The sequence below is a fragment of the Periplaneta americana genome, chromosome 12, assembly GCF_040183065.1.
Source record: "Periplaneta americana isolate PAMFEO1 chromosome 12, P.americana_PAMFEO1_priV1, whole genome shotgun sequence".
Taxonomy (NCBI): domain Eukaryota; kingdom Metazoa; phylum Arthropoda; class Insecta; order Blattodea; family Blattidae; genus Periplaneta; species Periplaneta americana.
In genome coordinates, this window is record NC_091128.1 from 142,043,461 (window position 1) to 142,058,885 (window position 15,425).

The window sequence follows — 15,425 nt, forward strand, 5'->3', positions numbered from 1 at the left end:
ATAATAAACAATACATTAAAAGCTAAATTAGTACAAAAATCTACAAGAATAAAAATATATAATACACTAGCATTACCCACCCTTCTATACGGAAGCGAGATTTGGACATTAAAGAAAAAAGACATGAACAGAATCAAAGCAACGGAAATGAAATTTTTCAGGAGAACAGCAGGATATACTCTTTCAGACCGGAAAAGGAATGAAGAAATTTTAGAACAATTAGAAGTAGAGTCAGTAGAAGAAAAAATCACCAGATACAAATTCAATTGGCTAGATCATGTAAGAAGAATGGAAAATTCAAGAATCCCAAAAATTATGATGCAATATAAACCTAGAGGACATCGTCGACCAGGAAGACCGTTAAGAAGACTGCTAGATGGGGCCGAAACAGGTCTACAGAGGCCTAATTCGTGAAGGATGATGATGATGATCGTTATATTATTTACTGTCGCTGATTTGCTTTGTTTATATTCCTACTTCGTATTTCTTTAGTTTTTCTGTCATATCGTTATTTTTCCTGTAACTACCACTGGATGAAAACCCATTTGTAGTTAATAGATAGTCATCCATCATCATCATCATCATCATCATCATCATCATCATCACCACCATCATCACGCATAGGAGATACCAAAGTACTTTGTCTCTTTCTCCTCTTCAAAGCATTGTTCTGGTGTCATAAGCTTAAATTTAACTGAAATGAGATAACCAGCAGATCCCTACTGGGCAATAGCCTCCTACTCAAGGTAGGGTGGCTCCATTGATCTCCCATAGTTAACTGATATCTTCAATAAATCCAACTTACATTACTATAAGACAGCCGTGGCGAAAATGTGATCGTGTGCCGAGCCACTGTGTAACCTGCAACGTGCATAGCACCTATGGAGGTAGGCGGCCCCCGAAGGAGAAGTGAAGCAACTGTCTGACTTATTAACAGATTTTCATTTTCCTTACGCCAAGCACTTAAATATAATTTTATATAGTACACGACTACAAACTAATGTAGGACGTGTAACAAAGAAAGAAATGAACAATAAAACATAGGACAAATTATGACAACCTAAAATTGGATGCACTTATGCAATATGGAACCAACCACCATTTTATGAACATCTGGATTTCTATTGCAAAATGTGTCTTAATGCCTATAGTTTCTTATACAAAATAGAACCAACTCCTATCTGTAACGTGCTACCCTATAGAGAAATCTGAACCAACCACCAAAAACAGAATCAATAGTGCAGTGTTTTGCAATTTAGAACCAACTCCAAGCTGTCAGTTCCCATGTTTGTTTTGTGTAAATATGGGGTTTGAATACAATTTTTTGCTAATAGGAGTGATATATTATATTATATTATATTATATTATATTATATTATATTATATTATATTATATTATATTATATTATATTATATTATACTATACTATACTATACTATACTATACTATACTATACTATACTATACTATATTATATTATATTATATTATATTATATTATATTATATTATATTATATTATATTATATTATATTATAGCAACAAGAGTAATGTTAATGTATCAAAGAAAGTTGTAGAACCGAAGATGTTTTAGGTATCAAATATGTAACTGCAGAAGAAAATCCAATGAATTTTTATTTTAGTAGGTTATTTTACGACGCTTTATTAACAGCTTAGGTTATTTAGCGTCTGAATGAGATGAAGGTGATTATGCCAGTGAAATGAGCCCAGGATGCAACACCGAAAGTTATCCAGCATTTGCTCATATTGGGTTGAGGGAAAACCCAGGAAAAACCTCAACCAGGTAACTTGCCCCGATCGGGAATCGAACCTGGGTCACCTGGTTTCGCGGCCAGACGCGCTAGCCGTTACTCCACAGGTGTGGACAGGATGATGTTGATGGAATCAATGGTCCCCTTGACTTCACCTTGGAATGATAAGTCAATGTATGAACAAATGCTAATGAATATATATTTTTTAAAGTTTATTTGTAATCCCACAATTAGTGTCTCGGATGTTTAGTTTTCCAATAATAAAGTGTTAAACATGGATTTGAACTAGAATGTTGCCTCATCTCTCTCTCATTTGAATCACACAAGTAGGAACCAAGTGCCAATATCCATTTTTGCAATAAGCAATATGGAACCAACTCCAATGTTGCCCTTCTACTCTGTGTGAGTCAAATACTGATGCGAGCTGCACCATTGATCTGAAAGAGCATTTCAGAATATTAATAATGCAATCATTACTTTCGTAATAGTATTGATGTAGAATTTTATTTGTAACGATTTGCTAAAACAGCTGTAGCTCAAAAGCTGTATTTTGGACTTGGTTCTATATTGCATAAGTGCATCCAATTAACTGTCTTCAGAACGTCTCTGCGACAGAGTTTCAAAATCAGGAATTATGTCACTGCTAGTCGTAGATGATCACAAAGGTATTTGTCAGTCGTGATCTAAATTTGGTTTTTACTATTTTCATTGTTGAAAATAATTTTTCACAAACGTAAGTTGTAGCGAACATGGCTTCAACAGAGCAAGCGAAAGAACGAAGCTTTGGGTATTTATTTTTTGGCAAAGATTTGAAAAGTTCAACATTTGTCAAGTCCTTACATTTAACTTTCATTTAACATCACATTGTAAATCTGTGAGTTTAAGTTGAAGATCTAACCGCATTATTCGTACATCCGCTGAAAAAGGATCGACGTACAGAGATGATGATGATGATGATGATAACACTTAACCTTTTAATGTTTCATCAGTAACATGTAGTATAATGCCGTTTTATGTTATACAACCGTTTTCCTTTTAATACTTGTGAACAAATCATATATTTAATATTCTCATCATATTGGCAGCAAAAAAATGCGTCCTTCCATCCTACTTGAAACTTTCGTTTTTGTAGAGGTATATGGTTTCGAGAGAGACATTGCGACGATACGCCACTCGCAGGTCAGAGACATATACAAATGGAACAGAGTTTGACTCCAGTGAGTGAGAGGGTGGGGGTTGGGGGAGGTAGGAAGCACATAGCTATCATTGCGAGCCACAATGTGCTTGTGAGTCACATTTTCGCCACGGCTGCTATAAGATAGTGTTCAGATATGTTACGCACTTTTACTGCTTAAAGACAAAACATGCATACAAAACGTCAATGTTAACAACAGACTTACTTTTAATATCACGATGCACAATACCATGGTCATGGAGAGTTGCCACAGCCTGCAATAGCTGACGAGTGTAACGACGCATCAGCACCTCTGGGAGACCACTGCCTTCCGTGGCAGCCACTAAACTTTCCAGTGTGCCTTCTGAGCAAAACTCCATGAAGATTAACATCTCTTCCTGAAATGGTACAATTATTATTATAGCTCCGAAGCTTAATTATTTCATATATGATGTAAAAAAGCTTTATCCAGACAAATAAGTAATATTATTTTAATTACTGGAGCAGATGGAGAACATCCCAATACCTGAGCATTAGATAACAGCACTAGCACTACCACCACAATTAATGCCACTGCCACCGCCAATACTGTTTGTGTGGAATGAGGCAGTGGCATAGCGATGGGCATGGACAGAGTTGCCATACATCCCAAAAAAACACTACTGTTCTCAATTTTGCGTTTCGAAAAGTGTCACATTCGAAATAAAAAAGTCAACAGGTGCATAGCCTTATTATGTTGCATATTTTGCTATGTTGCAAATGTTTACTTAAAACTACGTGTGAGTAGTGTGCGAAATGAAAAAAGGAGAACAAGGGGAAAACACTGGGTGCAAGGGGAAGGCTAGAAGAATAAGAGTAAGACTAGGATAACAAGAGTAAGACATGGAGAACAAGGGAATACAAGGATAACACGGAGAATAAAAGGAGAACAAGGGGAAGACAACGAGAACAAGGGAATGCAAGGATAACACGGAGCATGAAAGGAGAACAAGGGGAAGACAAGGAGAACAAGGGGAAGACTAGGAGAACAAGGAGAAGACTAGGAGAACAAGGGGAAGACAAGGAGAACAAGGGGAAGACTAGGAGAACAAGGGGAAGACTAGGAGAACAAGGGGAAGACAAGGAAGACAAGGGAATGCAAGGATAACACGGAGCATAAAAGGATAACAAGGAGAAGACAAGGAGAACAAGGGGAAGACAAGGAGAACAAGGGGAAGACGAGGAGAACAAGGGAATTCAAGGATAACACGGAACATAAAACGAGAACAAGGGAATGTAAGGATAACACGGAGCATAAAATGAGAACAAGGGGAAGACAAGGAGAATAAGGGGAAGACAAGGGGAGCAAGGGAATGCAAGGATAACACGGAGCATAAAAAGAGAACAAGGGGAAGACAAGGAGAACAAGGGGAAGACAAGGGGAGCAAGGGAATTCAAGGATAACACGGAGCATAAAAGGAGAACAAGGGGAAGACAAGGAGAACAAGGGGAAGACAAGGGGAGCAAGGGAATTCAAGGATAACACGGAGCATAAAATGAGAAGGGGAAGACGAGGAGAACAAGGGGAAGACTAGGAGAACAAGGGAAAGACGAGAACAAGGGAATGCAAGGATAACACGGAGCATAAAAAGAGAACAAGGGGAAGAAAAGGAGAACTGGGGGAAGACAAGGAGAAGACAAGGAGAACAAGGGAATGCAAGGATAACACGGAGCATAAAAGGAGAACAAGGGGAAGACAAGGAGAACAAGGGGAAGACAAGGGGAGCAAGGGAATTCAAGGATAACACGGAGCATAAAATGAGAAGGGGAAGACAAGGAGAACAAGGGGAAGACTAGGAGAACAAGGGAAAGACAAGGAGAACAAGGGAATGCAAGGATAACACGGAGCATAAAAAGAGAACAAGGGGAAGACAAGGAGAACTGGGGGAAGACAAGGAGAACAAGGGGAAGACAAGGAGAACAAGGGAATGCAAGGATAACACGGAGCATAAAAGGAGAACAAAAGGAAGTGGATGCGAATATGGGAATACTAAGAGAACAAGAGGAACACAAAGAGAAAAGCGGAAATATAAGCAGAACAAGGGAAATGCATGGCGAACAAGGGGAATATAAAGAAAACGAGAGACAAAGAAAATCACGGTTAGACAAGGAAAACCAGGAACACAGGCAAAATAAGAGGAATATGAGGAGAACAAGGATAATAAAAGGACAGAGGAGGTAGCATTTTTATATGATGGCCAATTCCTAAGTTAGCTCCCCATATATAGTGAGAACAAAGATGTACTGTAAATCTACGCCAAGAAAAATACAAATTTCAAGAAAACGAACAATAAATAAATTTATTAATGCTCATACAGTAAATATATCTTCACTGTCTTCACGAAATAAAGAACGTAAGTGTAATCATGGCTACTGATATAATACGAAGTATTTATTCGTGTCGTTTTGGTTATTAGACAGAACCAATATTTGATTTAATTACTAGTATGACAAGGTATTTTACAATGAATTTTATGATTCGATTTTAAAACATGAACACTTATTATGTCCTGTCAGTGTATTGCAAAAGTAGTCTATGAATAGATTCAAGCATAGAATACCTACTTCATACACATTTAAGAGTTCATGCATAATACATTTAGATATCAATATATTTAAAATGTGTCACCATTACGTTGAACTAATGTATGACAGGCCTAGACATGGGTCAAAAGGATCTGCCTTGCTGGCGCTACACCAGGTGTTGATACAATATACAATAAATTGAATATACAATAAAGACTACTTACTCTATGTATCTCCACGCCATAGTAGCGAACCAGGTTATTATGATGAATGCCCTCGAATATACGTAATTCTTCTGCTACTCTACGGATTGTTCTGTGGTCGTTCGGTTGCAACTGGATTTCTTTCATTGCCATGAGTTCACCAGTTTGATTGTTAACAGCTGTGTACACTTTACCAAATCGACCCTGACCTGCACAGCAAAGAAGAGCAAATGTTATAATGATTTCTATGTAATACCTTTTACACAAACTAATATACTGTAAGATCAATATCACTAAAATGTAACTAATTTAATGTATAATTTAATGTAATTATTTTTATTTTTAAAATATTTAGATTAAATTATCGATGACGCAGTTCTCTTTCTACTCCATTCATGCGCCTTCAACTGTCTTACCAGTCATACTATACACGCTATGCCTTGAACATACATCTGTGACAGATTAGGTTAGGTTAGTTTAGTCGGGTTTCTATTGGTATTCTGATTTTATTATTGCACTGTTATTAATGTATAAAAAAATCGTCAACTCTGAATAACCATCTAGTTAAAACATACTATTAAAAGAAATAGCTTACATTTATTTTGTAGCGTTATCCCCACCAAAAAAGGAATAATTATGCTCACATATTTTAAACTAATTATTTTTGGGGAAAGGAGTAACAGTAGATAATATTTTTTTTTATATTAATGCAGCAAAATTCGACTTAAATATTTCATAATAAAACGTCCTTACTTACATAGGTACAATCTGTTGGCCTAAATCTAGAAACATCCCTATTTAAAATTTCTACAAAACTTATACGTACATCTGGAATGTGTGTATACAGAATTACAATAAAATACAAATGTAACTGTTCATTATTCAATTTCTTTTGTTGAGGGGGAAGAAGGAAGAAGACAAACACGATTTATTCGAAGTCTACCCTAACAATTTTCTTCTGGATTTCATGCTTACATAAGAAACAGTGGCAGTACAGTTGTTCACATTACCATTTCTATCTGGTTAATAAGGTTTAAAAATGTGCGTCGTCGCGTCTACGCAATATAACAACTGTGTGCGTTGGAAGAGGAAAAAAAAAAAAAAGTTAAAAATACTCTCGCCTATGCGAAGTTTCAAGGTCACGCAATGACACTCGAGAGATCGCTGCAAGAAGAGCCAAAACAGGTTCGTATGCAAAAATGAAGGGAGCTCTGTTCATTCGAAGTTGTATTGTTTACTGTATTCTAATAGATTGTTTCGACACATGTTTATTTTCTGTTTAAAAAGTAAACCTTTCATAAAGAGTTCAGTTGTGATCTAACAAAGGTACTGTGAAGATGTATTAAAATGCCGCTAATAAAATCTGTAACTTTGCCTGTACTTATAAAAGGGTTCGGATACTATTTTTCAGTCAAGGATGAAAATATATTATGGTGTAAAGTATGAAAGTTAATATGCATCATGATTTACAAAAACATTGTGACTCTAAAAGACACAACGAACATCTGAAATTGTTTAGTGATTTGATTTCGGATCAGTCTATTTTTCATTATGACTTGTGTCTGATTACGATATGTGCGAATATTCCGTTCCATAAACTTGAGAATTCACCTTTTAAACAAAACACTTTACTGAAAAGTATCCTCTAGAAAATTGCCTACTTCAACAAACATGCGTACACGATACTTTCCCCTCGTGTTATGAAATAAATTTAAATTCTATACGATCAGCTGTTGGTAATAATAAAAGGGTTAAACTAAAATTGAAGAGTGCTCTTGAAAAAAAATCCTGCATATTCGAAACTCTGTGAAGTCCAATATGAACTAAACCGTGAACAGGCACAAGATAAAACAAAACAAGATTATACTAAATAAAACTATTTCAAATTCGCACCAATAACATCGTGTGGTGTTGAAAGAACATTTTCTTGTTTGAGTGACAATCGAAACAGGTTTATGTTCAACAATTTAAGAATGTACAAAGTTGTACATTGCAAAAAAATTAGTGGCACTTAAAGTGCATCATTCGTTTTTATTTAAAACGTATCACCAATTTTTACAAAGAAGGGAACGAGGTAAATCACTTTCGTAAATGTGTGTTATATCCTATTTGTTTTAGTCACCTGACTATACCGAGCTGATGTACAGTAAACAACACGAATTGTATAACAAACGACGTAGTTAACTTCATAGGTTCGGTGTCCGAACTTCCATCTCTAGTTATCATTTTCCAACATAAATAATTCAGCGTTCCACGTACTCTCAACTCAGAAATTAAATCCTACAATTTGACGAACTAATGGGCTATTCCATATGAAATCGATCAATAAAAAACCTCGCACCTTTTTATACTCTAATTTTTTCCCTATTTATACAAGGTGCTGAGGAGAGTGCATTTTCAAAAATATACTATCGAAAGTCAAACGGTTTTCGTATTATTGAGCGAAAAAATTTAGCGTAATTTATAAAAACAAGCCTCTTTCAGCGCTCAGAACTCTGGAACCATTTACTGCAGAACATTGAACGAGAGCTTATTTTGAAGCTGACATTTGGTAGGTTATGTTAAGAAGTAATCCTTATTTTTATTGTACACAGAGAGACAGATAATCTGATTTTACTTACTTTTAGGCTTTTCGCTAATTTGTAAAAAATGTAAAAAAATATTCAGAAAAAACCTTGCATTATTAAGAGGTATTCGGCATTGTTTGCTTAGTGATACGGCAATAAGTTTCGAGGGTATTAAATAAATTATTTTCACACGACTAGACTTGAACGGCGCAGTACCGCACGCACTGGCCGAGAGCTGAAGATAAGCGTGCGTTGGGAGTCACTGTACTCCTGTGTTTATGAAAACCTGTGATAAAGCTAGCACAGTCATGACTGCTAGACGACACATCACGTGTTTATGTCTCCTAGCCTTGCTTACCTCGGCTAGCTCCCGCCTCACAGTCAGCTGGTTAGTTCACGCGCGTACTATTTATTTTCTTTATTTGATATTTTCGATACTTTCTTATCAACGTGCCATCAGTAAAAAATATGTGTTTATTTGTACTTTCAATGCGGAATCTAACTATATATTTTTAAAATATATTTTCCTTGGCAAAGGCGTCTTAATAAGGAAAAATGTAAATTTCTCCATTTACATAAAAAGTAAGAAAATCTGTTTATATATCAATATAAACTTTAATTTCTCAGCATCAAAATAAACCATGATTTTGATCATTGGGTGAAAGGGTTTCGGAGCTACAACAGTTTAAAATGGCAAATTTTATGAAAATACGATAAATTTAAATATTTTTAATTTAAACACTATGAAGTTCTGATGCCTCAAACTTTGCACAAAACATTGTATCACAGTTCTCTTCGTACAAAAAAAGTTTTATTGTATTTAGAAATTGTAAGGTCAATTTTCTCTACATTTCAGTCGATTTGAGATGGAATAGCTCTAAAGGAGTCCATGGACGAGGACCATACCCAAAGGTGTCAACAATCAATCAAGCAACCAACTATTAACCTGAACTAAAAGGCACGTCACAACACATTGAACTAGGTTACCCAGAAGAACGACAAGAAAGAAAGGACTCACAAGACATCAACAGAACAAATGTTTTGTTAAACTATATCTCAAAGCAAGAAAATAAACAAACCGTAAAAAAAACTCTGGCAGATGTGCATTACAGCGTATTCTGTTCAGTGTGTAAGTAGTACAGACACTTAAAAACAATAAAAACCACCACAGATCATGATGTTCTGACTTGCAGCTATCAAGAGTAAAGCATTGAGCACCCAGCTTGAACCCCAGTAGTCCAGATGTACCACAAAGAGCATTCGGTTCGGAGTGTATTGTCAAATTATAGTCTGGTAACTTATCCGCAGTTGTCTTGAAGAAACGAAGTATCAACAGTAGCTAATGGAAGAAGAAATATGCTTAACTTCTATTCTACATACACTTCTCCGTCCGCCAATATTTACCTACAAGCTATTCCATCTCAAATCGACCGAAATATAGAGAAAATTGACCTTACAATTTCTAAATACAATGAAACTTTTTTTGTACATAGAGAACTGTGATACAATGCCTTGTGCAAAGTTTGAGGCATCAGAACTTCATAGTGTTTAAATTAAAAATATTAAAATTATCGTATTTTCATAAAATTAGCAATTTTAAACTGTTGTGGCTCCGAAACCCTTTCACCCAATGATCAAAATCATGGTTTATTTTGATGCTGAGAAATTAAAGTTTATATTGAGATATAAATAGATTTTCTTACTTTTTATGGAAATGGAGAAATTTACATTTTTCCTTATTAAGACGCCTTTGGCTAGGAAAAAAATATTTTTAAAATATATGGTTAGATTCCGCATTGAAAGTACAAATAAATACATATTTTTTACTGATGGTATGTTGATAAGAAAGTATTAAAAATATCAAATAAAGAAAATAAATAGTACGCGCGTGAACTAACCAGCTGACTATGAGACGGGAGCTTGGCCGAGACAAGCAAGGCCAGGAGACAAACACGTGATGTGTCGTCTAGCAGTCATGGCTGTGCTGGCTTTATCACAGGTTTTCATAAACACAGGAGTAAAATGACGCCCAACGCTCGGCCAGTGCGAGAGGTACTGCGCCGTTCAAGTCTAGGTGTGTGAAAATAATCTATTTAATACCCTCGAAACTTATTGCCGTACCACTAAGCAAACAATCCCGAATCCCTCTTAATAATGCAAGGTTTTTTCTCATATTTTTTTACATTTTTACAAATGATCAAAAAGCCTAAAAACAAGTAAAATCAGATTATCTGTCTCTCTGTGTACAATAAAAATAAGGATTACTTCTTAACATAACCTACCAAATGTCAGCTTCAAAATGAGCTCCTGTTCAATGTTCTGCAGTAAATGGTTCCACAGTTCTGAGCGCTGAAAGAGGCTTATTTTTATAAAATACGCTAAATTTGTCGCTCAATAATACGACTTTCGATAGTATATTTTTGAAAATGCACTCCCCTCAGCACCTTGTATAAGTAGGGAAAAAATTAAAGTATAAAAAAATGCGAGGTTTTTTACTGATCGATTTCATATGGAATAGCCCCTACTTAGATATTACACGCGGAGCAAGTCCCCTGTACTCGGCAAGCATCATGTTTAGGTACAGCATTGAAGTAAAGGAATATTATGGACAGTAAAAAATTGATCATTCCCTGGGTATTTAAGAATTGTTAATTCATTATGAAACGTGAATCTGATATGTTAACACAAATTAATTTTATTTCCTAAAATATATATATATATCTATAACATACAATAATATTAATAATAAATAAATAATTTAGTGAGTGAATAAATGAAGACTGAATTAAAAAATAAGTAAATAAATAAACATTACCTTAAACTCTCCAGCAATATTCTTAATATTTGCGCCATTTTCAAGGCGGTGAATAATATTTACTTTGTTAGAAATATTCAGACATGAACGTGTTTGTAACATGATGCCTTACCGATATGCGGGGGCTTGGGTTCTTGTCACAACAGACCACGTTGTACTACACTAGAGCATCGATTATCCGAATACCGATCAACCGAAACATCGGTTAACCGAAAGCGTTCCAGTCAGCAAATTTTATTTTAATGGCCGTTTTGAACTTGTCAAACTAGGCTAGTCAGTTCTCTGTGTTATTTGCAGGCTTCGAGAATTCGGACCCGATAGAGCAGTTCAGTGGGAAATCTGCATAACGGCGTACTGAGTATAGTGGTAAAGCGTACAGTGGGTGAGGGTACTGTAGAATGAATGCCAACAAATACGCAAAAGAAAACGCTCTGGATTTGAAGGTTCTGACGAATAATTTAGTTTTTATACAAACCCATTTTCAAACTGTGTCTGAAACTATTACACTGTTAGAAAAGTCAGAGCAAGAAATGCCGGAAGCCCTCAAATTAGTTGGGGAAATGACACAGAGAATTAGGCACCAAGTACACCGGTTACCGAACGTCTAAAACAGAAGTGGACATCAATTTTATGTAATAATGGATATGGAACATTGTGTAACATAAACAGCAAATTAGTGGACACAGAGTCACCCGAGAATAAAGGACTGTCTCTTAGAGACTGCAATGATGTTAGGTTTTTTCGTTTTGCTCGTATCACGTCATGCGAAGTAGAGCGCAGCTTTCTACAGTACAAACTTTGGCAGATAACCGAAAAAGATTCACGTCTGAGACAATGAAAATGCATCTTGTAGTACATTGCAATTCGGTACTGTAACTGCAAGACGACCAATAGGATAAATGAAAAAATTAAAATTGCTACATGCTTATTTCCACCATTAACACTGTGTATAATTAAATACAAATGCTTATAAAAGACAGGAGGATAAATGATTTTCACATTCTTTTGACATTGTCATTGTGTACTGTATATTTACTTTCAGAATATACATATGTGTGTGTTTCCCCATACTACCGTACTCTAAATAGCAACGTTGTTACCTCAACACATCTCTACCTTCCACTACCTGCAGCGAGTCAACAACCTATAGTACATGCATAGTAAACTTATTGTATCGGGTCCCAAGTCTCGAAGCCTGATTATTTGTAAGACGTGTGATACAAAATATATATGTACAGTGTTGTGTTTAATGTCAGCGTTTCTTTGATTCATACTGTTCCTATTACACCGGTACAATTTATCTTCGTAAATGATCGGTTATCCGAAAAATCAGTTATCCGAACACCCCTGTCCCCAATTGTTTCGGATAATCGATGCTCTACCGTATTTTGCTCTCTTTAGACTTAAACGCATTCTATCGTACTAAATAGGCAAAGCAGTGCACTATTTTCTCTTATCTCATTTATCTTCTGTACCCTACAAAAGATCTTTCCGGTTTCGAAAACATGTAATTTACGTTCTATGAATCTGAGGTGCATGAAAATAGCACCAATGGAAAGAGAATACCTAGATATATATGTCTACTGATGTTGACAAGTAGCCTGCTTATGTTTGTTCATTATGAATTACAAGGTTGTATTTAGTTTTCCGTTCTGTTTAATTTATTCCTAAAAATAGCAGCGCATGTATGAATTTCCGTCTTTAGAACGCACACTGACCTACAAATAAGCTGTTATCGATCGCTCCTCACTTAAATGCTTCTATTCGATGCAAGCAGAAGAGAATCCTTTGCTTATTACTACTGCATTATACTGCGTACTTAGCAGCTGTACAGTAAACAAAGCACTGCGCTGTTGCAACATATCCACTTCAATCTCTCAATAGAAACTCGATTTTTTTTTTCATAATCCTTATACATAGAGGAACAGTTATTCAAACTTATCAACTAGTTTTATTGATAACCACCATTAGTTCAAATTAATGCAGTTGTACCCCTTTCACTCTGTATAGAACGTAATGGAGAACATTTTGAGCAGCTGCTCTTAAATTAAGATAAGATTCTCATTTTCTTAAATAAATAATTCATTAGTTACGTAAAAGATCACTTGCCAGACTGTAGTCCTGTGAAACAACGGCAAGAACGTTATCCGTGAAAGCTGCCAATCTGCTACCCAGCCTCTAGTGCCGAGAGACGGCAAGAGTGCACGTCCCTTAGATTTACTCGCTCTATACAAATTGATGTAGTGTTCACGAAAATTTGGCAACATGCTAAGTTCCCATGGCAGCCTAAAACGATGCGCTTCAGGGAATTGATGAATTAATGAAGTCATTCTTCTCCCATTCCGTCTGAAGATGAGGGAGGAGTTAAGGATACGTGCTTGTCGGCATCATAAAACTGTCAAGACACATTCTTTAGTCGGCTGGCCTTTATATCAGTAATATATTTCTTTGGCATGTATCATTTGTACAATAAAAAACAAACCTCGTGAGTTATGTAGCTTAGTAGAGGAGTTTTACATTCAAAATGGAAGAGTGTAGGTTTGAATTTGCTGTAACTTGGAAAAGTCTCAAGTCTCCATCTTAAAAGATAGTATCGGAGTTTACTCTGCTAACTTTCACTATAAAGACACAAACAGCCGGGTTATCAGGTCTCCCGTATTTTACCCACATTTTCGCCAGTCTCCCGTCTCACGTATTCGATTATATTTTCTCCCGTAATTTATTTATGTATTATTATTTTATTTAAATGGTAAATATGAATAGTGCTAAGATGCTATGAAAGTTACTGTAATTGCATATTTTTAAGTGTACTCTACAATGACAAATTCTCATTAATTTTCAACGTGTTTTGTTAAAGGAAATTTCAATTGTAAAAGTTTCTGAATGAATACGAAGCAAGTGGTAGCCTAAGTATTAACAATGCTATGAGATTCATTTTAAATTACTTTTGCGTACATTTATACTGTATATAACATGCTCTTACAGGTAAAACATGTCGATAATGTCTTGATGGAACGATTTTGGAAATTATTTCCAAAATCTCCCGTATTTTCTGTTTTAAAAACCTGCCAACCCTACAAACAGCAGCGTATGGTCAACATCTTGGAAGGACACCAACAACATATACATAAAATCATTTTATAAATAAAATAAATAACCATTTACATTTGTTCCACTGATATTGCTTCCAAAGTGGATAATTAAAATTTCCTTAAAGAAGTGAACTGATTATTGAACAAATCTGATATCCGTCTATTCAGATTTTAATGTTTTCTTTTCTTTTTTTTTTTTTTTTTTTTCAAACTGAACAAATATAAAAATATGAATTACTAAAATATTATCATTAAAATCGTCAAAAATATAAAGAAGAACCACATGTTTATTCTACCAAAAGAAATTTGACACGTCCTTTAGTTAAACCTACATGTTACACAACTACTGGACTAAATCACAAAGGTACGGGCTAAAATTATACAGGGACTTCACTCCCACCCCTCTACTAGTAAACTTCCAACCGTTCTCCACACAGAACCGAGGCCGCGTATGCAGTACTGAGTTAGTGAGTATAGTAGGTTCCAGAAATATGTTCGCGTTTTCCAGTGACGAAAGAGCTTTCAATATTGAATAATATTTTCGCACAGGTACTGTCGTCCGTTTGCCTACGTCGCATCCCGGTTTCCCCCACCTGCTTCTGTTCGACCCTCTGTAAAGTCTAGTAGCTGGGCTGTCTTAGCTCTTTTCTGAAAACATTAATTTCTGTTAGGAATTGGACGTCTACGTAATATTATACAACTGTTTAAAATAACTTAAATAGAAGGGCCTCGTTAAGTAATTAATTGTCACGTGATTTCCCCTCCCCCTTTCTACGACCCTGCGACAAAACCACTTGAGCGGACAGTAGATAGCATTTCTGAGTAATTTTATCTTTTCGGATCGGGCAGAAGTGAAGATTGAATTTACAGTACATAAGGTACTCTTTTATAGAGTAGGTATAGAATTATTTCAACATGAGTTACTCGTACGAAGGACGAAACTGATAATCGGAATTAGGTACAATAGTCTATAGTGCGATAATATGCACAAAAGAACTGAACCCTGTATCGAAATGAACGGCCACCACTTTCAAAAATGTGTTTAAGTATCCATATTATGATTATGTTTCAATTTAACTTCATTCTCTATATTGTACGCTAATGTGCTGTAACATTACAATATACACTGCATAATGAATACGTCCGAATGGATAGCTCAATTCGTGAGTAAAAACACTAAGTGTTAATACAGTACTGTATTTTGATTAAACAGAACCTAATGAAAATTATCAAACTCAAAA

General features: G+C 35.6%; 1 protein-coding gene across 4 annotated transcripts in view; it reads right to left on the minus strand.

The window, feature by feature from the left end:
* Window positions 1-15,425, minus strand: part of Mekk1 (mitogen-activated protein kinase kinase kinase 4) — a 129,327-nt gene that overhangs the window by 19,015 nt on the left and 94,887 nt on the right. For all 4 annotated transcript variants that reach the window (XM_069842150.1, XM_069842147.1, XM_069842148.1 and 1 more), the window contains 2 exons: window positions 5,732-5,919; window positions 3,169-3,340 (listed from right to left, as the gene is read on the minus strand). In XM_069842150.1, coding sequence (XP_069698251.1) covers window positions 3,169-3,340; window positions 5,732-5,919 — 360 coding nt within the window. The remainder of the gene's footprint in view (window positions 1-3,168; window positions 3,341-5,731; window positions 5,920-15,425) is intronic.